This window comes from Salvelinus namaycush, chromosome 8, assembly GCF_016432855.1.
Source record: "Salvelinus namaycush isolate Seneca chromosome 8, SaNama_1.0, whole genome shotgun sequence".
Classification (NCBI taxonomy): domain Eukaryota; kingdom Metazoa; phylum Chordata; class Actinopteri; order Salmoniformes; family Salmonidae; genus Salvelinus; species Salvelinus namaycush.
In genome coordinates, this window is record NC_052314.1 from 25,161,939 (window position 1) to 25,185,602 (window position 23,664).

At 44.0% G+C, this 23,664-nt stretch overlaps 1 protein-coding gene across 1 annotated transcript in view; it reads right to left on the reverse strand.

The window, feature by feature from the left end:
• Nucleotides 1-20,066, reverse strand: part of LOC120052546 (importin-13-like) — a 42,998-nt gene extending 22,932 nt beyond the window's left edge. The window contains exons 1-4 of the mRNA XM_038999518.1: nt 19,554-20,066; nt 3,848-3,973; nt 3,631-3,774; nt 83-295 (exon numbers count right to left, since the gene is read on the reverse strand). Coding sequence (XP_038855446.1) covers nt 83-295; nt 3,631-3,774; nt 3,848-3,973; nt 19,554-19,622 — 552 coding nt within the window. The 5' untranslated portion in view covers nt 19,623-20,066. The remainder of the gene's footprint in view (nt 1-82; nt 296-3,630; nt 3,775-3,847; nt 3,974-19,553) is intronic.
• Between the last annotated feature and the right edge of the window lie 3,598 nt (nt 20,067-23,664).

Consider the following 23,664-nt stretch of genomic DNA (forward strand, 5'->3'; position numbering starts at 1 on the left):
CCCCCCACTTGTCCTTTTGTGTGTGCCCGTCTGCCTTTTTGTTGTCCCCATTGGCACCCTTCAGTCTCTAGCACCCCCTCACCTGTCCCTTGCGGTACTGTGGCAGGCGGCTGGTCTGGAACTCTTCAGGCAGGACGGTCAGAAGCTCCAGCAGGGCCAGACATCTGGCCCGGCCATCCACCCCCCCTCCCTCCTCTTGGAACACACGCACCATTTCTGGCACGGCGCCCGGCCACACCTCTGGCATGGTGTTCAGGGCCAGGGAGGCCAGCGCCACACACAGACGCGTTAGCACCTTGGAAACAGGAACACAACTTCTTGTAAGTCAACAACTTTACAATTGTTTTTATGCTTGATGGTTTTTAAGGCACGTAGCTACCACCAGTTATGTGTGTTTTTTAGGGATGCACGATATATCGGTGAACATATCGGATTGGAATATATTAGCTAAAAATGCCAACGTTGATATTGGCCCGATGTCTAGTTTAACAGCGATGTGAAAAACCGATGTCAAAGTTGACGTGCATACCTACATAAGGTACATGACGTAATGACGCCATGTAAAATTTTGCGCTAAACGTGCAACACAGCATTCCTAACCTAGCCCACAATGTCTGCTGTGTGGATTGAGCAGTCATTTGAAAGAGTAAGAATTTCAGCGAGACAACTCAAAGTCGAAATCCATTGCCCTTGACAATCAACCGTTCCCTGTCGTGGGTGATGTTGGCTTTCGCGACTGGTCGAGCACCGGTACACACTAACGTTACCAAGTGCACTATTGTTCAGATGTTGCCCTACCGGAGTGATGCAGTAATAGTGTCACTGCTATTAGCTTCACAACATACTATTGAACACCGTTGGGTCTTTGCGTGTCATAAAAGATACACATCAATTAACACAATTTGATGTGTTAAATAAGCTTTTAATTTGTCACGTCAAATAACGCAGTTCTATTATAGAATGTTGTGTGTTCTGAATTTGCACGTGCAAGCCAAGCACCACCACTACTATCAGTCGCACTGTCAAAGCTGTACCACGAACGGTGTGTTTACTATACCGCGTTGGTAATAAATCATTATTTGTTCGACCGCATCTTCTGGGGTAGCTAGCTAGCTTTAGCTTGGTACCAATACAACCAGCCTGAAAACAAATGACCAGTAGAAACTGCAGTCATTTTCACTATTCTTAGCAATGATTTAGGAATCCTTGTGAGTAACTATTAGCTAGGGAGCCACTTGTTGTTCACCTATTGAAATTTAACTTCAGTACATGAAAATAAATTGCTAGCCAGCTACTTAACCCTGTTGCCCAAAGCTAACGTTATAAGCAGCCAGCTAGCTTCATCTGGCTAGTGAGGCTCGACCTGACCAGGTTATGTGTTGTGAAGTTAGCCACAATAAGGAGTAGGCACGATAGTGGAATTTGCGGTTTGCCTTCAAAATAAAAGTACCTATTTGAAAGTGATGCAGACGGTTACAATTGGTGGAATTATGCAATATTTAGACTAGATAATGTTAAACAAGGTTGGAATGTGAAGCACTGAGATGGGGTATCAGTCTACTCGATGACACCCACAGAACACAACTGTGAAGAGATTACGCAAATATTAGCGTTGTAGCTCTTAACGCGGGACTGTGACTGTGTGAAATCACCTCCCCAGTCAGCCTATTGGGTGTATTGACCTTCATATTGCAATGTACAGCTTTACCTAAGGATTGGAGATCAATGAAATGGGTTAACAGTCTACTCAATACCCAATATATTTTTTCCCAACGTCCTCAGAGTTATCAGACTCCAAAACATCCACGCAGTATTGTTTTTCCTCTGGAATAGTGTTCAATACACATAGGGTGACAATAAATGTGGCTCAATTCAAAGTTGTTTCAGAGTCCCGCAATAAGAGCTATGATGCTGTTGGAATCGGCTAAACTTTGAACATTGAGATATTAAATAAATGATAGAGACGAAGCCTTGAATAGAAAGAATCTGTAGCAACCCAGAAGGCTTTGGAATGTGTTTGATGGAGGAGAGGAGAGCGATGTGTTGATATAGGGAAGACAGATGGATATCTGTGGATTATGTGAAGGAGGGGTTGAGGTCAGGAGGTGAGGGGTGAGGTCCGTTCCCCTTAAGGGAGTAATCAGGGTTAGTATCTGGTTACCTTCTTTCTCTTGGGCATAAACTAAGGATGGAGAGAGGGAGTGTCTTAAGTAGGATGTATATAACTGATGTCTGAAATGTTTTGCTGTCTGATTATAGCTGTACAGAACCTTTGGGAAGAATTAAACTTGGTTAAAGCTTCTCAAGTGTCCGTAAGTTATTAACTCTGAAAAATAAGAACCTAACAATGCTAATGTTCTCTGGGTGTCACTGTGTAGACTGATACCTCATGTCATTGATCCACAATCCATAGGTAAGGCTGTACAGTGAAATAAGTATGCCCTCAATGCAATTCTAAAGTATATATACATCCAGTGTGATTTCAGATTTTTGTCAAATTAACAAATTAGTATTTTGTTGATTCTATATAACAATATTCCAACCTCGTTTATCATGATCTATTAAATTATGACATAACTCTACGAGTTGTATTCATTTGCATCACTGTCAATGACATACTTTTATTTTGAAGGCTAACTGCAAAATCCACTATTGTGGCTAATCCTTATCGTGGCTAGCTTCACATAGATTGGTTGACCACCATTATTCAAATAAGAACTCTTATAAATTAGGGTTATTTTAGATGACACCTAGCTATATAGTTATCTAGCTAACGATAGCTACTGAAACAGATTGTTTGCATCCATGAGCTAGCTAGCTTTTTTTATGACCAGAACTGTAGGTGCGCGAGACAACTCTACCAGCATCATAGCATACGTATCGATGAATCGTTGTGACATATGAAATACGAGTGATAGTGTAATAACTACATAAAACATTTATGAACGAGTTAATTTATTATGTGACGTGCAGTCATATTCAGGACCTGATTGGTCAACAAGCTTATTTGACGTGTATCCTTTTTGACACGCAAAGACCCAAACGGCGTTCCATAGAAAACCTGGTTGAGAATGAAATGACTGAACAAATGAACAACGAAACAGCATAGCAAGTAAGTGAAAGAAATAGATTTTGATTATGTTTGACTGATAATGGGGACATACGTAAATGCCAACAAAATAACTTTTTGGTCAGTGTGGTGTGGGGTGTGTAACCTTTATTTAACTAGGCAAGTCAGTTAATAACAAATTCTTATTTACAATGACGGCCTACCCCGGCCAAAACCGGACGACGCTGGGCCAATTGTGCACCCCCCTGTGGGACTCCCAATCACGGCCGGATGTGATACAGCCTGGATTCGAACCAGGGACTGTAGTGACACCTCTTGCACTGAGATGCAGTGCCTTAGACCTCTGCTTCCGTTTGTGTGTGTTTTAAATATTTAACTGCACTAGAATGCTTAAAAGGCCGCTAAAATGTTAAATATCTGTTTTCGGTATCGGGTTATTTGGCAAGGAAAATATCGGATATCGGTATTGGTCAAAAATATAATAATATCGGTGCATCACTAGTATTTTTATTGATCTAATAAGTCCAACTGTCCAACCAACTGTCCATCCATATACCCACCATCTTGGATCCGGAGGAGAAGCAGGCGATCTGGGAGAAGAGTTGAGTCTTCAGGGTCTCATACTGGTCAGAAGGGATATCAGACCAGTAGCGGGATATCTTAGTGTGGAGGGCACTAGCCCCAAAGTACTGGATTTCAGGAACCTAGGAGGAGAGAGAGGGTTATGTATAGGTGCGTGCATTTGTGTGTGTGCGAGCGCATGTGGGCATTTCATACCTTGTCAGGGCTGAGCAGAGCCCAGCAGAACTGCCAGGCCTGAGGGGAGACCTGAGCCTGCATCAACCACTTCTGGGCCAGGTTCTTATTCTCAATGTTAGGGTCATAGTACAACTGGTGGAGCCCCTATAGATAGACAGAGAGATAGAGATGGGAGGGAGTCAGTATAATTCTTGCAATGCAATTATATGTCATTTAGAACAGGAACGTTAAGTGTTTCTAGACTCTTGTATGACTGACTGCTGTTAAAGAACGCCATCAATAGAGACAGTCAGTATCAAGAGGCTCTCCAGTGCTGGTGTGTAGATTAACCCTAGCGCCCTGACCAAGAGCTAGTGTGGTGGGTGGCTGGTTGGTTGACACATTGTCTAATGGAAGAAACATGTCTGTGCAGGGTCCCTTTGTTTCCTTTTGAAATCACCTCCTAGCATGGAAACACACAGTATGAAGAGTTTCGGGTTGTGTGTGTCATACGGTAGAGATCACAGCCTGAATCATATTCCAGTCCTCTGTTGTTCCTCATTGAAACACTGCTATAACCGTCTCTCACACACACACGCATTTGTTATTAAAGTCTAACAGTGTATCTGCCCAGCTCAGGCAAACTCTCTTCACAGAGGCAGCAGGTACGCTAGGGGTTAGAGAGGTGTTGCCAGTTCGAATCCCGGGTCCGACAGGAAAAATCTGTCAGGAAGTGAGCTGGCAACCGGAGGGTTTGCTGGTATAAAATCCTAGATGCCATTGCCTGCTGTTATGCCCTTGAGCAAGACACTTAACCCCATACAACAGCAGCTCCCTGGGCACCCAGTGTGGCAGCCACCACGCACCTCCCGATAATATGTATATGTTTGTGTATATGTATGCATGTGTGTCTTTCGAAGGGTGCAATTGACCATTAAAGTGATTTTTACTGAGGAGCGGTGTATTTACTGAAGTGTCGTTACTGAAATCTCTCCCTCCAAGGATATGATTTTCCAGAGTTCAAACCAGGTCATTACCGCTGTCCACCGTGTGATCTAAGGAGACTTTTTTTCCCCGAGACACACTCCAGACTGAGCAAAACATGGGGTGTGAGACCCATCTCACTAGTCAGCCAAATGCAAATCAACTAACAGCTCAATTGTTTCATTAGCCACCAGAGATCAGATATGCTTTCAGTTCAGGGCAACTAGTGAAACTGCTGTGGCTGTAATGTGCCAACCTACTGCTCAGCTGAACCACCTCCCTACCTGCAGCTGTGGACCAGACTGGAGCACCTGGTATTTTATTTATTAAGGATCCCCATAAGCAGATCCTCTTCCTGGGGTCCAGTCACATTACCCAAAAATACACCCCAAGTTGTATCAAGTTGGCTGGATGTCCTTTGGGTGGTGGACCATTTTTGATACACACGGGAAACTTGAGTGAGACGAGTTTTAAAAGCACAACACTGTTTTGATGATAAGTGTTTGATGTGAGTTTCGATTTAATTTGCATTGACGTCAGAGTGGTTAGAGCAGGCCTGGGCAATTCTTTTCCATGGAGGGCCACATTAGAATATATTTTTGCCATCACGGGCCAGAATCATATTACAGGATTATACATCAGATATATCTACTGTAAATCACATCCAGATATGCTACTTATTTTACTTTAACATGCACAGAAATAAACCACATCTATGTTCTCCTTTTGGTAGGTATTTTCATTATTAAACATGCAATGAAATACACAGAGGGAAAAGTACAGAACTCTTTTAACGGGTACGCACAAAAAACAAGAAAGAGAGAGCTCAACATTACATTTAAACTACTCAATCAGTGTGAGGAGTGAAGTCTCTGATGGGCATTGACTAGAGCATTGAAGTCAGGTACAGTTTCTGACGTCGCTATGTGCAGGATTGCTGAGAGGTGAGTCAGTAAGAGATGATCTGTGTCTTGACTTGTTATTATTATTGTTATTATTATTTCATCACTGAAAATGTCTGTTCACATACATAGGTTGACCCAAACAGTACAAACATCTTCTGAGCATGACTCCTAATCATTGGAAAGTTTTGTTAATTGAAAGATGCATAGAACCTCATTAGTGACATTGGAGAACTATTCAAAACAATCACTGCATCAGACTAAAGATCGATAAGCTCAAGTTGCAGGTCAGTGGGAGTATATTTTATTTATTTATTTTATTTTTTTATTTTGGTCCTCCAATAATCGGTATCGGCGTTGAAAAATCATAATCGGTCGACCTCTAGTCTCTTCCAACAGTGAGACAAACTGCCTGTGGTTAAAAGATTTTGCTCTTATGAAGAAGTTTACCACTTTAGTGACTGTATCCACAACATGGCTCATTTTCAGAACACTTCCTGATGAATAATGCAATGCAGGAAAATAATTTTGTGGTATCCAATTGCTAGTTACAGTCTTGTCTCATCGCTGCAACTCCCGTACGGCCTCGGGAGAGGCTAAGGTCGAGAGCTGTGTGTCCTCCGAAACACAACACAACCAAGCCGCACTGCTTCTTGACACAATGCCCGCTTAACCCGGAAGCCAGCCGCACCAATGTGTTGGAGGAAACACTGTACATCTGGCGAACGTTCCACTCTTGCTGGAACACCCTACAAATCAGTCTACTTTCCTTTTCTTTAAAAAATTTGAAAAACACATTTTGCGCAATTTCTAGCTAGCTACCATTTGTAACTGTGACGTGTGTGTGTCAGCCTGTCAGTCACGGTCTTGTCCTCTTGCAGTTGCTATTTATACGTGCCTTCAAAATAAATCTTAAATCATTACACAAAGGTGAGTATTCATTGGGCTTTTAATTTGAATAACAAATAAATTTTTCTGAACTTTACTATGGCAAATTCTTTGTGATCTGAGCCCGATTCCGCGGGCCATATTGAATCAGATCACGGGCCGCATACGGCTCCCAGGCCTGCGTTAGAGGGACAAAAGAGCGCTGAGCACCAGGCCATTAGAGACCTGATGGTTGTTCGATAGTTGGGTACTACCGACTCATGCCCAGACTACATAAAAGGAGATTACCATGACTCAACGGTCACATGGACATTTACTGCTGTCATGACTCATGACTGCTGTTTTGGCATTAATGCGGTCACCGCAATAGCCCTAGATGTGATTCCATTGCGGGATCGGAGACTGTGGCATCGGCAAGGTCCTCTAGAAGCGTCGGTCCTGTCCCATTTTCCACAGGCAGGGGAGACTTCCCTGGTAAGAGGCCCCGGTGAAGCACTGGCCAGTCAGATAAAGAGTGCTGACAGGGTGGTGATACTCTCACCATATCGAAATGACGTCCAGCCTGAGATGTAGAAAAGGAGAAGGTAGGTGGACGTACTAGTTTCCCCAGCAAATTGTGCAACACTGAGATTTGTTTGCTTAGGGTAGACAGCTCTGTCCAATTGTCTTCCGTAAGTAGGCAGTTGTTGCATTGAATAGCCGGTCGGTCCACAGTGTCCCAGAAAATAGTATAGTAAGAGAGACAGCACCCGCTATTTTCTGAGTAAGAAAATAAACATGAATCTGTCTATCAGCACATCACATGCAGGTTGTCTGTAGACCACGGTTTTGTCCTAGTAGCTTGCCTTCCATTGGGTACTCCCTCTGGGGAGTAGTATGCAAATACTGCACAGGTGTAACCAGCCACATAGTAAATCTGCTCCTAACTCTGGTACTGTGAGGGTGCAGATGAACGTATTGGCTATGAGGTTCAGTAAACTGTGTTGCGTAACCTTGACTGAGACCTGAAGACTCGTTGTAGCCTTCTAGCGACTAAGCTTTAGCTCAGCAGGCTAATATGCTTGAGTCACACAGCAGACCTGGGTTTGGTATCCATTGAAGCTACTATAATGTACCGTCTGTATTCAGTTTTCACTTCTGTACTCGTGGGGGACAGAGAGGCGTGCTCAGAGACTCTTCTTGAAGGACAGGATACTGACTGAACATCATTATTGATTAGATCCATGTCCTCTTATATCATAACTGTTCATATTAATATTCATGATGTGAAATGTAGATTAAATAACATGCAGAGGAAGTAGGTGATTTGATGAATGAAGCGGGGACAGTGTGTGTGTGTGTGTGTGTGTGTGTGTGTGTGTGTGTGTGTGTGTGTGTGTGTGTGTGTGTGTGTGTGTGTGTGTGTGTGTGTGGGCGCGCGCGCTCGCTCGCATGTGTGTGTAGGGTCGTTTGTAGTGGCGTGGTTGGTTGTTGACTGGCTGCAGTTTGCGCAGAGATATAAAAAACAAATACTAATCCCATGTTACCAATTTAGACGGAAAACAATGACAGTTCACACTCGCGTCAGCAACAATAAAACAACCTGTCATCACACACACACACTGAATGATTGTTATGTGGTTGCCATTGAGAAGACTGATGACATCCAACCCCTGAACAGGAAAGCAGATATGAGATAAGGTATTAGCCCCAGGCACTAAAATAAGAAACAATCGATAAGGGAAAGAGAACTGACACCATGCCTTATTCTGTCAACTGGAAGTGCTCTACCTCTCATATCAGTCATGTCTAAAACAGCCTCTAGTCTCTCCAGTGTTTCCGACAAGTACATAGAGCAGCCAACCAAATAGAAAAAGCAGTGGTGGAAAAAGTACCCAATTTTCATACTTGAGTAAAAGTAAAGATACCTTCATAGAAAATGACTCAAGTAAAAGTAAGTCACCTAGTAAAATACTACTTGAGTAAAAGTCTAAAAGTATTTGGTTTTGAATGTTAAGTATCAAAAGTAAAAAATCATTTAAAATGTCTTATATTAAGCCAACCAGACACAAATATTTATTGTTTTTTTAATTTACAGATAGCCAGGGGCACAGTTCAACACTCAGACATAATTTACAAATGTTTAGTGAGTCAGCCAGATCAGAGGCAGTAGGGATGACAAGGGATGTTCTCTTGATAATTGTGTGAATTAGACCATTTTCCTGTCCTAATTAGCATTCAAAATGTAACGAGTACTTTTGGGTGTCAGGGAAAATGTAAGGAGTAAAAAGTACATTATTGTCTTAGAAATGGAGTGGAGTAAAAGTAAAAGTTGTCAAAAATATAAAAAGTACAGATTCCCCAAAAAACGACTTAAGTAGTACTTACAAGTGTTTTTACTTAAGTATTTTACACCACTGGGAAAAAATAACCAGATCCAAAGGGTTCAACATTTTTTGCTGAAGAGCTCAATTTTGGTGGGGGGGTGAATACAGTTACATATAGTGTTGTCAAGATATCAACATTTTACTAACGATACGATACCAGGCCAAGTATCGCAATACTACGGGGGAGTGGCCTAGCATCCTGTTTTCCCCCTGTCCCCCCGACACTTGTTCATGTTTTCTAAACATTATGCGCATATTCTACACAAAAAAACTGTCACTGATATTCACATTTCAACTCAACACATTTTGAATTTACCTTCACAATGTTCACTATAATAAAATTGGGAAAAATAGTATGGCAGATTTGCTCATATTTGCAAAGGCCTACCTGTGATTTGGCTGGAGGAATGAATATACATGGATAATGACCTGCATGTCACTGTTGCAATAAGGGGAAAACACAGTATAAAACCTTTACTCTTCAGTTCTAACACACACACAAACACACACCACTCTCCCACGGTCTCCCCCTCTCACAAACACCCACCACTCTCCCACGGTCTCCCTCTCTCACAAACACACACCACTCTCCCACTGTCTCCCTCTCTCACAAACACCCACCACTCTCCCACGGTCTCCCTCTCTCACACACACACACCACTCTCCCACGGTCTCCCTCTCTCACAAACACACACCACTCTCCCACGGTCTCCCTCTCTCACAAACACACACCACTCTCCCACTGTCTCCCTCTCTCACAAACACACACCACTCTCCCACGGTCTCCCTCTCTCACAAACACACACCACTCTCCCACGGTCTCCCCCTCTCACAAACACACACCACTCTCCCACGGTCTCCCCCTCTCACAAACACACACCACTCTCCCACGGTCTCCCCCTCTCACAAACACACACCACTCTCCCACGGTCTCCCTCTCTCACACACACCACTCTCCCACGGTCTCCCTCTCTCACAAACACACACCACTCTCCCACGGTCTCCCTCTCTCCCACGGTCTCCCTCTCTCACAAACACACACCACTCTCCCACTGTCTCCCTCTCTCACAAACACACACCACTCTCCCACGGTCTCCCTCTCTCACAAACACACACCACTCTCCCACGGTCTCCCTCTCTCCCACGGTCTCCCTCTCTCACAAACACACACCACTCTCCCACGGTCTCCCTCTCTCCCACGGTCTCCCTCTCTCACAAACACACACCACTCTCCCACGGTCTCCCTCTCTCCCACGGTCTCCCTCTCTCACAAACACACACCACTCTCCCACTGTCTCCCTCTCTCACAAACACACACCACTCTCCCACGGTCTCCCTCTCTCCCACGGTCTCCCCCTCTCACAAACACACACCACTCTCCCACGGTCTCCCTCTCTCACAAACACACACCACTCTCCCACTGTCTCCCCCTCTCACAAACACACACCACTCTCCCACGGTCTCCCCCTCTCACAAACACACACCTCTCCCCCACGGTCTCCCTCTCTCACAAACACACACCACTCTCCCACGGTCTCCCCCTCTCACAAACACACACCACTCTCCCACGGTCTCCCTCTCTCCCACGGTCTCCCTCTCTCCCACGGTCTCCCCCTCTCACAAACACACACCACTCTCCCACGGTCTCCCTCTCTCCCACGGTCTCCCTCTCTCCCACGGTCTCCCCCTCTCACAAACACACACCACTCTCCCACGGTCTCCCTCTCTCCCACGGTCTCCTTCTCTCCCACGGTCTCCCTCTCTCACAAACACACACCACTCTCCCACGGTCTCCCTCTCTCCCACGGTCTCCCTCTCTCACAAACACACACCACTCTCCCACGGTCTCCCCCTCTCACAAACACACACCACTCTCCCACGGTCTCCCCCTCTCACAAACACACACCACTCTCCCACGGTCTCCCCCTCTCACAAACACACACCACTCTCCCACGGTCTCCCTCTCTCCCACGGTCTCCCTCTCTCACAAACACACACCACTCTCCCACGGTCTCCCTCTCTCCCACGGTCTCCCTCTCTCACAAACACACACCACTCTCCCACGGTCTCCCCCTCTCACAAACACACACCACTCTCCCACGGTCTCCCCCTCTCACAAACACACACCACTCTCCCACGGTCTCCCCCTCTCACAAACATACACCACTCTCCCACGGTCTCCCCCTCTCACAAACACACACCACTCTCCCACGGTCTCCCTCTCTCCCACGGTCTCCCTCTCTCACAAACACACACCACTCTCCCACGGTCTCCCCCTCTCACAAACACACACCACTCTCCCACGGTCTCCCTCTCTCCCACGGTCTCCCTCTCTCACAAACACACACCACTCTCCCACGGTCTCCCTCTCTCACAAACACACACCACTCTCCCACGGTCTCCCCCTCTCACAAACACACACCACTCTCCCACGGTCTCCCCCTCTCACAAACACACACCACTCTCCCACGGTCTCCCTCTCTCACAAACACACACCACTCTCCCACGGTCTCCCCCTCTCACAAACACACACCACTCTCCCACGGTCTCCCCCTCTCACAAACACACACCACTCTCCCACGGTCTCCCTCTCTCACACGGTCTCCCTCTCTCACAAACACACACCACTCTCCCACGGTCTCCCTCTCTCCCACGGTCTCCCTCTCTCACAAACACCCACCACTCTCCCACGGTCTCCCCCTCTCACAAACACACACCACTCTCCCACGGTCTCCCTCTCTCACAAACACACACCACTCTCCCACGGTCTCCCTCTCTCACAAACACACACCACTCTCCCATGGTCTCCCCCTCTCACAAACACACACCACTCTCCCACTGTCTCCCTCTCTCACAAACACACACCACTCTCCCACGGTCTCCCCCTCTCACAAACACACACCACTCTCCCACGGTCTCCCTCTCTCCCACGGTCTCCCTCTCTCCCACGGTCTCCCTCTCTCACAAACACACACCACTCTCCCACGGTCTCCCTCTCTCCCACGGTCTCCCTCTCTCACAAACACACACCACTCTCCCACGGTCTCCCTCTCTCCCACGGTCTCCCTCTCTCACAAACACACACCACTCTCCCACGGTCTCCCCCTCTCACAAACACACACCTCTCCCCCACGGTCTCCCTCTCTCACAAACACACACCTCTCCCCCACGGTCTCCCTCTCTCACAAACACACACCACTCTCCCACGGTCTCCCTCTCTCCCACGGTCTCCCCCTCTCACAAACACACACCACTCTCCCACGGTCTCCCTCTCTCACAAACACACACCTCTCCCCCACGGTCTCCCTCTCTCACAAACACACACCTCTCCCCCACGGTCTCCCTCTCTCACAAACACACACCACTCTCCCACGGTCTCCCTCTCTCCCACGGTCTCCCTCTCTCACAAACACACACCACTCTCTCCAACAAACACATACTGCTCAACTTTTAAAATATTAGCATCAAACAGAATGTTAGAAGCACCCGAAAGAGATAGGTGTTTGATATAGTTTAGGCTTACATTAGGCCTATATGAATTCTACCTTTAAAAGAACATCAGCAAACACTTGTCCTTTCTTCCAGTGCCAATCAAATGTCCCTAGTCCTACTGTCAAGTTACTCGATTGTTAACTAGCTAGGTAACATGACTGAACAACCTAGTTTGTTATCAAACCATAATTATCGGCCCAGGATTAGTTTAAAAACGGCCAGCGACATGGTTTGTGAAATTATATCAAATCCACACGAAGAAAAAAGGTAGCTTGTATAGTTCAGATTTTTTTTTAACCATTTGAGGTGGAGGCAAACCGTTTTCTGTAAAGGTGCATGCATGCCTGCCTGTCGTGAAGCTGTCTTTCCTCTCGGGCACTGCTGCGTGACAGTGGACTTGCAAAGCCTACTGGCCTGTGCACTTGTTATACCAGGGATGAAATTATATTAAGGCTGACCCCATTTAGTCGACTGTTTGGTCAATAGGCTGTTGGTCGACTGAGATTTATTTAGTCAAGCAGTAGCAAAACACAATAATAATAATAATTATGGTGTACAAGACAACTGTCTAAAACGTGTCTGTCAGAGTGGACTAATCCATTGTGGAGGCTGTGGGGGTGGCACAGTCCATCAGTCTAAGACATAACTATATACAATTTCATATTATGTAGGAACAATAGTGCAACACCAATAAAAACAATATTATATAACAGATACGCTTTCTCCCGTGTTGGATAGCTGTCCTGAAACACATCAGTGCGCTGTTGAATTGATGCCTTTTCCTAGACCATGTTGCTATGTGCATAATAGCAAAGTTAACCAGCATATTGGTGTTGAGAACAATGCAGCGGAGGCAGCAGCAGATTTAGAATATGAAAAGAGCCCTTGCCTTAATTGTCTAAGAAAAATGAGGAGAGAGGAAACCAACTTAATTAGGTCTATAATCAATAGCTTAACTGTTAAATGTGCCTGGCTTTATAAACCCTCATATATATCAACAGAAATAAGAAAGCTCCTGTTGCCCGTTTGACTGTTTAATAGGCCTACTGATTCCGTGAGCGTCAAGCCTCACGCAACCACATGTTGGATAAAACATTTCACAAATTCGGCAGTTGTAATAAAGGCTTTACACTTAACTTGGTATTATTTTGAGATTTACAGTTTTCCAAACAATAACCTTTCTTTTTCTAGATCTCCCTATTGTTATTACTATTATTATGATCCTCATTATTATAATAAGTAATGTCATTATCATTAGTAGGCTTAGTATAGCAGCCTTGTATAACCACCATCGACCTGTAGGCCTAGGAGCGCATGCTATTTAGTTTTAATACCATAACTTATATAGGCCTATATTTCAATACCTACAATGCAATCGGAAAGTATTCAGACCACCTCACTTTTTCCATATGTAGTTACGTTACAACCTTATTTCTAAAATGGATTAAATGCAATTATTTCCTCAATCTACACACAATACCCCATAATGACAAAGCAAAAACAGGTTAAGACATTTTTGCAAATGTATTAAAAATAAAAAACAGAATTACCTTGTTTACATACATTTTCAGACCCTTTGCTATGAGACTCGAAATTGAGCTCAGGTGCATCCTGTTTCCATTAATCATCCTTGAGATGTTTCTACACCTTTATTGGAGTCCACCTGTGGTATATTCAATTGATTGGACATGATTTGGAAAGGCACACACCTGTCTATTTAAGGTCCCACAGTTGACAGAGCATGTCAGAGCAAAAGCCAAGCCACGAGGTCGAAGGAATTGTCTGTAGAGCTCCGAGACAGGATTGTGTCGAGGAACAGGTCTGGGGAAGGCTACCAAAAAATGTCTGCATCATTGAAGGTCCCCAAGAACAGTGGCCTCCATCATTCTTAAATGGAAGAAGTTTGGAACCATCAAGACTCTTCCTAGAGCTGGCCGCCCAGCCAAACTGAGCAATCGGGGGAGAAGGGCCTTGGTCAGGGAGGTGACCAAGAACCCGATGGTCACTCTGACAGAGCTCCAGAGTTCCTCTGTGGAAATGGGAGAACCTTCCAGAACCACAACCATCTCTGCAGCACTCCACCAATCAGACCTTTATGGTAGAGTGGCCAGACAGATTAATCAGTAAAAAGGCACATAACAACCCACTTGGAGTTTGCCAAAAAGCACCTAAAGGACTCTCAGACCATGAGAAGCAAGATTCTCTGGTCTGATGAAACCAACATGTAACTCTTTGGCCTTAATGCCAAGCATTACGTCTGGAGGAAACCAGGCACCGCTCATCACCTGGCCAATACCATCCCTACGGTGAAGCGTGGTGGTGGCAGCATCATCATGCTGTGGGGATGTTTTTTAGCGGCAGGGACTGGGAGACTAGTCAAGAAAGATTAACGGAACAAAGTAGAGAGAGATCCTTGATGAAAACCTGCTCCAGAGCGCTCAGGACCTCGGGGGGGGGGGGGGGGGGGTTCACAACGCAGGAGTGGCTTCTGGTCAAGTCTCTGAATGCCCTTGAGTGACCCAGCCAGAGCTGCAAATTCACAATCATCATGGTCTCTCCCTCCACCTCATAAAGAAATTAGACTGCAACCAACCACAGCACACAAATTGTACCAGGAGGCGGGACAGACAGCAGACTACGTTTCCCGGTCATCACTCACTTTGTGACTGACAGGACCCTGTCCTATCAATAGATCACTAGAAGATGCATATTGCTCGCTCTCCTCTGCACAACGACTCCTTTTAGTTTCATATTCCACCACCCTCCTCGCCTGTTGCCGGCTGGAGTGCTCTTATATATATATATATATATATATAAAAATATATATATTTTACAATCACACAGGTGCCCAGATGTACACACAGTCAGGAGGACAACGGGATTGTGCTAGGCACATACACAGTTAGGAAAAAGGCTATTGTACTGCTGGAATCATGACAGAGCCAGGAACCAACCTCTCCATGACACACACGCTCCTTAACCACTTACGGGAAGCACAATTTAGCTTTAGGACACTAAAGAGATGTTTGCATGTGCGTTGAACTCGGCTAATAGAGTTACGAACTGGGGGACTAGGTATATACCTGAACAGCCTACAGAGAGAGTCTCTCTCTCACTCTCCCTCCGGCCAACGACTTCGCTTTCACCTTTCTATTAATCCCTATTCAGAGCAGATAAAGGAGAGGAGACAATGAGAGGATGGTGAGGAGACAAATAGAGGAAGCTACAACACAATTATTGACACTAGCTTTAAAATAGTGTGAAACAGACAAAACCAATGATAAGGGGCCACCAGCATCTATTTAAACACACATTCCTTCCTCTCCCTCCCTCACCCCCGTCATCTGTGTTCCATCAGGGAAAAGCCATTTCCCCTGCACTTCCCATCCTCTCTCCTTTACCCCCCCTCTGTCCTCCAGCTCATCACCTCATGTCTGCTTCTATGCAGCAACAGCTTTTTCTCTGTCTCACCCATCCCCATCTCCCCTCCACCATCCCCCCTCTCCTCTGGTGCTGGTCACTGGCTAAGCTTGGGCGGTATTCAGAATGTCATACCTTTATACTGACCTTGAAACATTCGGTAATACCGGCACAGAACATAAGGAGCGCTATTTTCCATACCCCTGAGCATCTGAGATCCGAAGGTGAGCAATTCTAACAAGTAAAAGTTAGGTCTCTCACCTAAAACTACAGTATTTGCAGGGCAGACATCCCATCTCATAGTTATACAAGTAACTCAAAATTCTGCTCACAGTTTCCTGCACAAACAAAAATTACACAGGAAGGCTCTTGATCCAGGAGGGGATTCTCTCCTGTTACCAAGCGAAGCTTGATTTTGCAAGAATCTAAGCACTTATCTAGATTAGGGCTGAGCGATATGGACTACTATCACGGTATAAAAATAAGTTCTGCATTTGCTTTATGAGTAGTGCATGACCCTAGGGTGGTAACACATACATACTAAGTGATTTCAATGGGTCTTTCTCCATTCTGATTGAAGTTTAATTAAACAGTATATTAAAAAAAAAATATCCAGCAATTTTTGCACTAATTTGAGATAACTTCCACACTGCCACATAGGACTGCACGATATAGGAAACCAAACTAGTCATATTATTTTTAACCCAATGTGACCAACCGGCTCAAAATCGGTCTTATGTAGCAAAATTTGAAGTAGTGTTTTTTTTTATACATTGGATAAAAGTAGAGGCTCAGAGATACAACATTTAATATCATACACTGCTACAGTTGAGGAACAATGGGAAAGTAATTTTGCTTAGAATGTTGATAAACTTGTAAACTCACTTTTGAGAATATGGCCTTTGAATGTTTTGGTACTAATATTGGAGAGACCTTCTTTGTCTACACCCATTCAGCATTGTTCACACCCTCTTAAGCTTTAGCCCCACCCATCTCTTTAAGGGTTGACCCGAAATGTACTAACAGCAGTCAAGCACCCAAGCTAACTTGCTAGCTACTTCCAGACATCTAAGTGAGAGAGAACAGCTCACTGATTATTACTCTTCCTAGCTGAGCTGGTTAGGCTGTTATGTTATCCAGAGCGTTGGTGATTGCAACTGTGCTGTCAGATTGTCTATTCGGAAATTCAGAGCGTTTTGCATTCAGAGCGCACAGCGGACGCTCCGGCCGATGAGTTTACTGACACCGGCCATATTCAACAGGTGTTGAGCATTCATAAATTCATCAGTTATTCTGAGCTCTCTGGCACACTCAGACGAGAGTGCTCTGAAATCGGAGGAGACGGCCAGACTGAATTTCGAATGGTTCCTTAGTAGAGTCTTTTGTTAAGACATGTAGCTAGCTAGATAAACAATGAACCATAATTACAACGTTACTACCCTGCATAAATCTGCAGGTAGCTAACCAACTAGGTTCAATGTTAGCTAACTAACATTAGGCTTTAGCTTAGCCAAGTAAATGGTTCTTTGTCAAAAATAGAAACATGTAATATCTGATAATGTAGCTAGTCTGACTATCTTACCCGTATACATCATTCATGGTTGCCCTTAGTTTGAAGATGTAATCCGGAAGCTATCATACTCGAATTCCACTGATTTCAAAACTCAGTCCTCCAGAAAGTGGAGAGCATCACTTATGCAGTTTTAATACACAATATCTTTAAAAAAGCTACGTTAGACAGGATTACCTAGACATACTGACCAGCTCAAATAGACAGAAGCAAGCTATATGGCAGACCAATCCAAACTCATCTGTCGGCATGTCCAGCCCACTAGTTATCGCAGCCAACCGTGGCTAGCGGGAAGGTTGCGGTCTTTTTCTGTGGCTAACCTGTAGCAAAGAGTCTGAATACTTATGTAAATAAGGCATATGTTTTTATTTTTAATACATTTGACAATTTTTAAAAACCTGTTTCACTTTGTCGTTATGGGGTATTATGTGAAGATTGACGAGGATTTTTTTGTTTTTTTCCATCCATTTTAGAGTAAGGCTGTAATGTAACAAAATGTAGAAAAAGTCGAGGGGTCTGAATACTTTCCGAATGCACTAACAGCAAACAACATGCAGGTGATATTGTGCAAAAAGCATATTTTTTTATGGTCTGCTTTTTGAAAATGCATATCTCAACACTCTAACGCAACCCTTGCGCACACACACACACCTTAGATGACAGATGGAGAGAATTGGCTGGTGGCTATAATGACCTCCAGTATCAGAATAGTCTGCATATTTCTCTCTCCCCCTCCGCCCCCCTCTGACAACTCTTAGCCCAGCCGGCTAGTCATTAGCTGAGACTTTCTCTGCACAGCAGTTAGCCAGTAATGGACTGTAACACACACACATTTTATCTTTCTCATTAGGACAGAGTTTAGACACAGACAGAGGGACACAGACAGGTGGCTGGTGGCATAATATTGTGTGAAAATCACAGCAGCAGGTCTGTCTACACTTAAAAGAACAGAAATAAATCACACAAAAATAAGAACGGAGTGAAGGAAGGAGAAAATGGTACAATTCCGAGTACAACACATTTGTCATCCCTGGATTAATGGTACATTTTCCAAGCCATTATCTTTTGCCAGCCCCTCGGTGTCCTAATCTACACAGGAAGCCTGTCCGACACTAGTGCAGCTGTAAGCAAGCGAGTCGGACCTGCCAGCTACTGTTAATCATGCCTATCAAAACCGGGTGTTCCCTGTGGCGGAATATATGGTCGAACCACACACAAGCCTCTGTGCATTCATTAAAACAGATTTTAGATTTTCAAAAATAGGCTACTGATGATGAATCCTACCACTTGTCTGTCAGTGACAGATGAAGAGGAATGGATTGTGTGCGTGTGTGTGTGTGTGTGTGTGTGTGTGTGTGTGTGTGTGTGTGTGTGAGACGTTAGGAAGATGTAACACTACATAGGCTACTAGAAATGACATTAGAGAAATTACATTTCATTGATTTAAAACATTGTGATGGTTTCCCATGTCTCATTCACTGACAAAGACCACACTGAAACACCTCATGTCAGAAATAAAGGCATTTCAAACACTATGAAGAGTGCCTTGCTTCTTCTTCTGCTTCCCATTCCAGACCTCTAAACCAAAGACCACAGTTTCAAATCTACTGTTGTTTTGATATTCTGCAGTATATTCACAAAACACTCCACAACACCCTTCTCTTCTAGCCTACATTCGATCACAACAACCTTATTAAGACTCAAGAGTGGTTTGGATGATGTAGTGTCTCACACAGACGAGTGAGGGATGTATTGTTCTTACAGTCAACTACACAGAGAGACAACAATTAAGCCCTCCAGTCATATTGGTTTAGATTAGTCAGGGTAATAGCAAGCAAGGACAGAACGCAGACTTGCTAATTGTGGAATTTTCAGCTGCAGGGACAAAATACAACGCGTTTGTGGTACCACTGTTATTAAGTATCTTTCCATCTAGTAGCTGTTAATTCACGTCATGATACAGTATGTTGTAGCTAGACCCGCCACCATCATAGCTAACGTTACCCCATAGAAAATACATTACAGAGACCCACATAGGCTACACACACACATTTGATATTGTGATTAGTAGTGTGATTCTACATGCTTGATTGGAGAATGTGTCCATACACTAAGATTCTTACCTTCTCCACGTTTTCCACTGTGAAGTCGAGGGCGTCTGGCGTGGTTGCTATTCTCCCCGATGTCTCCATGTTAGCCCAATCGGCTGGTCTGTCAATAAATGACAGAGCCGCTTCTTTAGCTAGCTATCTAGCTAGCTGTCTGTCTCTCAAGCTAGCTAACTACAGACTGCGGTACTAGTCAATTGTCCACGATTTGGATGGCTGGCTATTCTGTGTTAGCTTCCGTAGCAAAACCCTGTTAGCAAGCTGCCTAACCGGCCTCAGTGAGCCCCGATTCTTCTGTATGTCTGGGGTCACAATTTATGGCTTGATGACATTAGCTAGTTAGCATCTCGCTACCCTATTGGAAATGTATCTGTAAAAACAACCTAGCTAGCTAAACCTGTGTTTAGCTGACGATATAAGTCATTAACATCCAAACATGCGTTAGCATAAGAAATTGGTGGTAGCTATTTGTTGCTAAATATCCAGTATATAGTCGCTGTGTCTTTGCTACGACGCTGGTATAAATGATCTTCTTCTTCTTCTATAGTTATGGCGGTCCGCAAAAAAATGTGAAAGGTGCATGCTGCCACCTACTGTGCAATCCATTATACGTGGTGATGGTTTAAAACAATCTTTGGTGATACAAAATTGGGGAAAAGGAAAAATTACCCTGGCAACTACTAGCCCTCATTAAAAAAAACACTAAAAAAAAAAATCCACTTTTTAATCCTACACCAGGCCAACGGCCTTTGGAACTCTTCTACAGTAAAACCTCAAAATCCCAAGTACCTCTCTGCCACTGCCACCACAACCTCTATTTTCTGTGACTTATGTTCCATTTCAGTTGACAACCATAGCTATGAATGCGAAGCAACCCACCTTACTGAATCACATATTATTCCTATCACTCTCTATTGGCCCACGTGCCTACTCACAGGGATCCTCTCAGGATCCCTCACCCTGTACCGATCTCCCTCTACTACTCTCTTCACTGTCTCAGCATATGACACCTTCTGTACTACTCTGACCCTGGCAACCTCAACCTGCCTTTCTCTCACCGGACACCTCTGATCTCCAGCACCATGGGCACTTCCACAGCTAACACACCAGTAGCTGTGCGTGGGTAAAATCACTGGGGAAGCCAAGCTAGGGGGGAAATGCCATATTACAACCTATGTGTTGTGATAATTGCATTGTTTGCTCCTTAACCTGTTAGTTCATTTGCCTTGCCACAGTGATATATAGGCAAAGAGACAATAAGAAGACACAGTGGCAGCATAAATTCAACCACACCTTTGTTTCATCACAAAACCAGAGAGCAACATATGTCTGGTGGAGTCCACAAAGTATATTGCATGTAACAAACAGTTACATGACCTACAGAATAGTCAATCAAGTCAATGTTTCCGACATTTTCGGACTACTAAACAACTATTGATTTAGAGCACCGAGTTACCACAACTTGCAAAAAAACAGGAGCTGACTCAACTATTCCAGCACCATTTCAACTTCAATATTTCATCATCATCAAATCACCTATGCTTAGTCTAATACAGTGACAACTAAAAGGTTCCTAAAACAATTTAGTCCAATCCATGTAAGTAAAATATCATGTGACTGTCCATGGTACTAATTTCTGTTTGTGTGTGTGCGTAAGTAGAAAAAACATGTTGACTCACACTACTTGTAGAGAAATGCCAATGCCATCCTCCTCTCTTTCATGTTGCCGAAACGGTCTATGACTCTGTCATACAAAACACGCTTTTATTTTTTGTTATCCTAGGCTACCTGGCTAAAATGCTTACTCGCTAGCCTAACTTCCTTTCATGGGCAACGATTCGCCAGTGGGTTAACATTAGCCTTCTACAGCTAGCTACATATTGAACTTCCATCATCAGGCCAGGGGCACAATGTATGAATTTATGGTTGGATCAGAATCGGCGTTATAATCATTAGCCAGTACAGAGAATTAAGTAAAACCACATGTCCAAATCCCTATCTCCATCCATGGCTAATTTAGGAAAGGAACCATTTTAGCTAGCTAGCTAGCCACCGACAAAAACACAACGAAAACACAACGTACTGTTTGTTGCAAGTTACAATAGTAGAATACTGAAAGTGCAATTTCAAAATGTTATTGCGCATCAGCAATTAGCCAATGTCAGCTAACATTTTTTAGATTGCTAAGTTATTTTAGCGACCAGCTATCTAAACTTGTTATCATGGTCGAATTACTGGCCGGGGGTCCCCATTGATTTTATTAGTCAGTCCCACTCAGATATCATATTAAAAACTGCAAACTTGTCTCCCCTTTCCCTTTACTTTCCCTTTCACCCTATGGCAAAATGTGTAGAATTGCAGAAAATGTGCTGTAAAACGTTTTGTGGTTGTGCTGTAAATGTAGAAAATGTGCTGTACATTTTTTTACACAAAAGGGGGCCACAAAAGTACTGCACTGGGCCTTTAATAGCCCTGTCGGCTGATATAGCCACCTGCTATGTCATTTTTCCCATGGGGATGGCTGAACGAACCAGAGGTAACTTATTTCTGGCAATTCAACCTATCCGACGTTGCTTGCATTTGGCAAGCCGAGAGGTTGATGGGGTTCTTAGTCTATTTGTTCTCGTCGCTTTGTAGACTGGTTTACAGTGCAACATTGTCTCTTTGGGGCTGTTTGAAAACATTGCATACATTTTTATTACAGTAAAACGCTCTGCTATGACATCGCAAAAATTATGGATATACTGCCAAGATACATGTCTCTCCGCCCTAACAATGGGAGGCACGGCGGGCTGTCTTGCTCCCACCTATGCTTTATTTGGATTGGTGGATACATCTCATTATTGTAATACTATATTGAATATTCGATGAGGGTTGTTAACGTCATCCACCTGTATTCAATGGAGAGAGACGCTATGCTGGCCTCATAACATGAATATGCATACCATCTCGAGAAAACCCCGATATAGCTTTTTTTTTTCTCCAAAGTTGCCGGGATGTCACGTGTCCTATTAACATCAGTACACTCGAAACAACTTAAGCATTACGAATCTTCTATTGGATCAAATAGTCAATGTCAATGAATGAATGATAACAGACACATGAAATAAACCATTTTCTCTCCTAGCCAACAACTGTAAATGTGTTTTTTTAAAAGCAAATTATACACATACATATATATATATATATACACTACCATTCAAAAGTTTGGGGTCACTTAGAAATGTCCTTAATGGACATTTTTTGTCCATTAAAATAACATCAAATTGATCAGAAATACAGTGTAGACATTGTTAACGTTGTAAATGACTATTGTAGCTGGAAACAGCAGATTTCTAATGGAATATCAGAGGCCCATTATACAGAGGCCCATTATCAGCAACCATCACTCCTGTGTTCCAATGGCACGTTGTGTTAGCTAATCCAAGTTTATCATTTTAAAAGGTTAATTGATCATTAGAAAAACTTTTTGCAATTATGTTAGCACAGCTGAAAAATGTAGTTCTGATTAAAGAAGCAATAAAACTGGCCTTCTTTAGACTAGTTGAGTATCTGGAGCATCAGCATTTGTGGGTTGGATTACAGGCTCAAAATGGCCAGAAACAAAGAACTTTCTTGTGAAACTCGTCAGCCTATTCTTGTTCTGAGAAATGAAGGCTATTCCATGCGAGAAATTGCCAAGAAACGGAATATCTCGTACAACGCTGTGTACTACTCCCTTCACAGAACAGCGTAAACAGGCACTAACCAGAATAGAAAGAGGAGTGGGAGGCCCCGGTCCACAACTGAGCAAGAGGACAAGTACATTAGAGTGTCTAGTTTGAGAAACAGACGCCTCACAAGTCCTCAACTGGCAGATACATTAAATATTACCAGCAAAACACCAGTCTCAACGTCAACAGTGAAGAGGCGACTCCGGGATGCTGGCCTTCAAGGCAGAGTTGCAAAGAAAAAGCCATATCTCAGACTGGCCAATAAAAAGAAAAGATTAAGATGGGCAAAAGAACACAGACACTGGACAGAGGAACAATATCCAATATCAAGAGAACACGTGGTCATACCTACTACCTTTGATCTGGCAGACTCACTAAACAAAAATGCATAGTTTGTAAATGAGTGTTGGAGT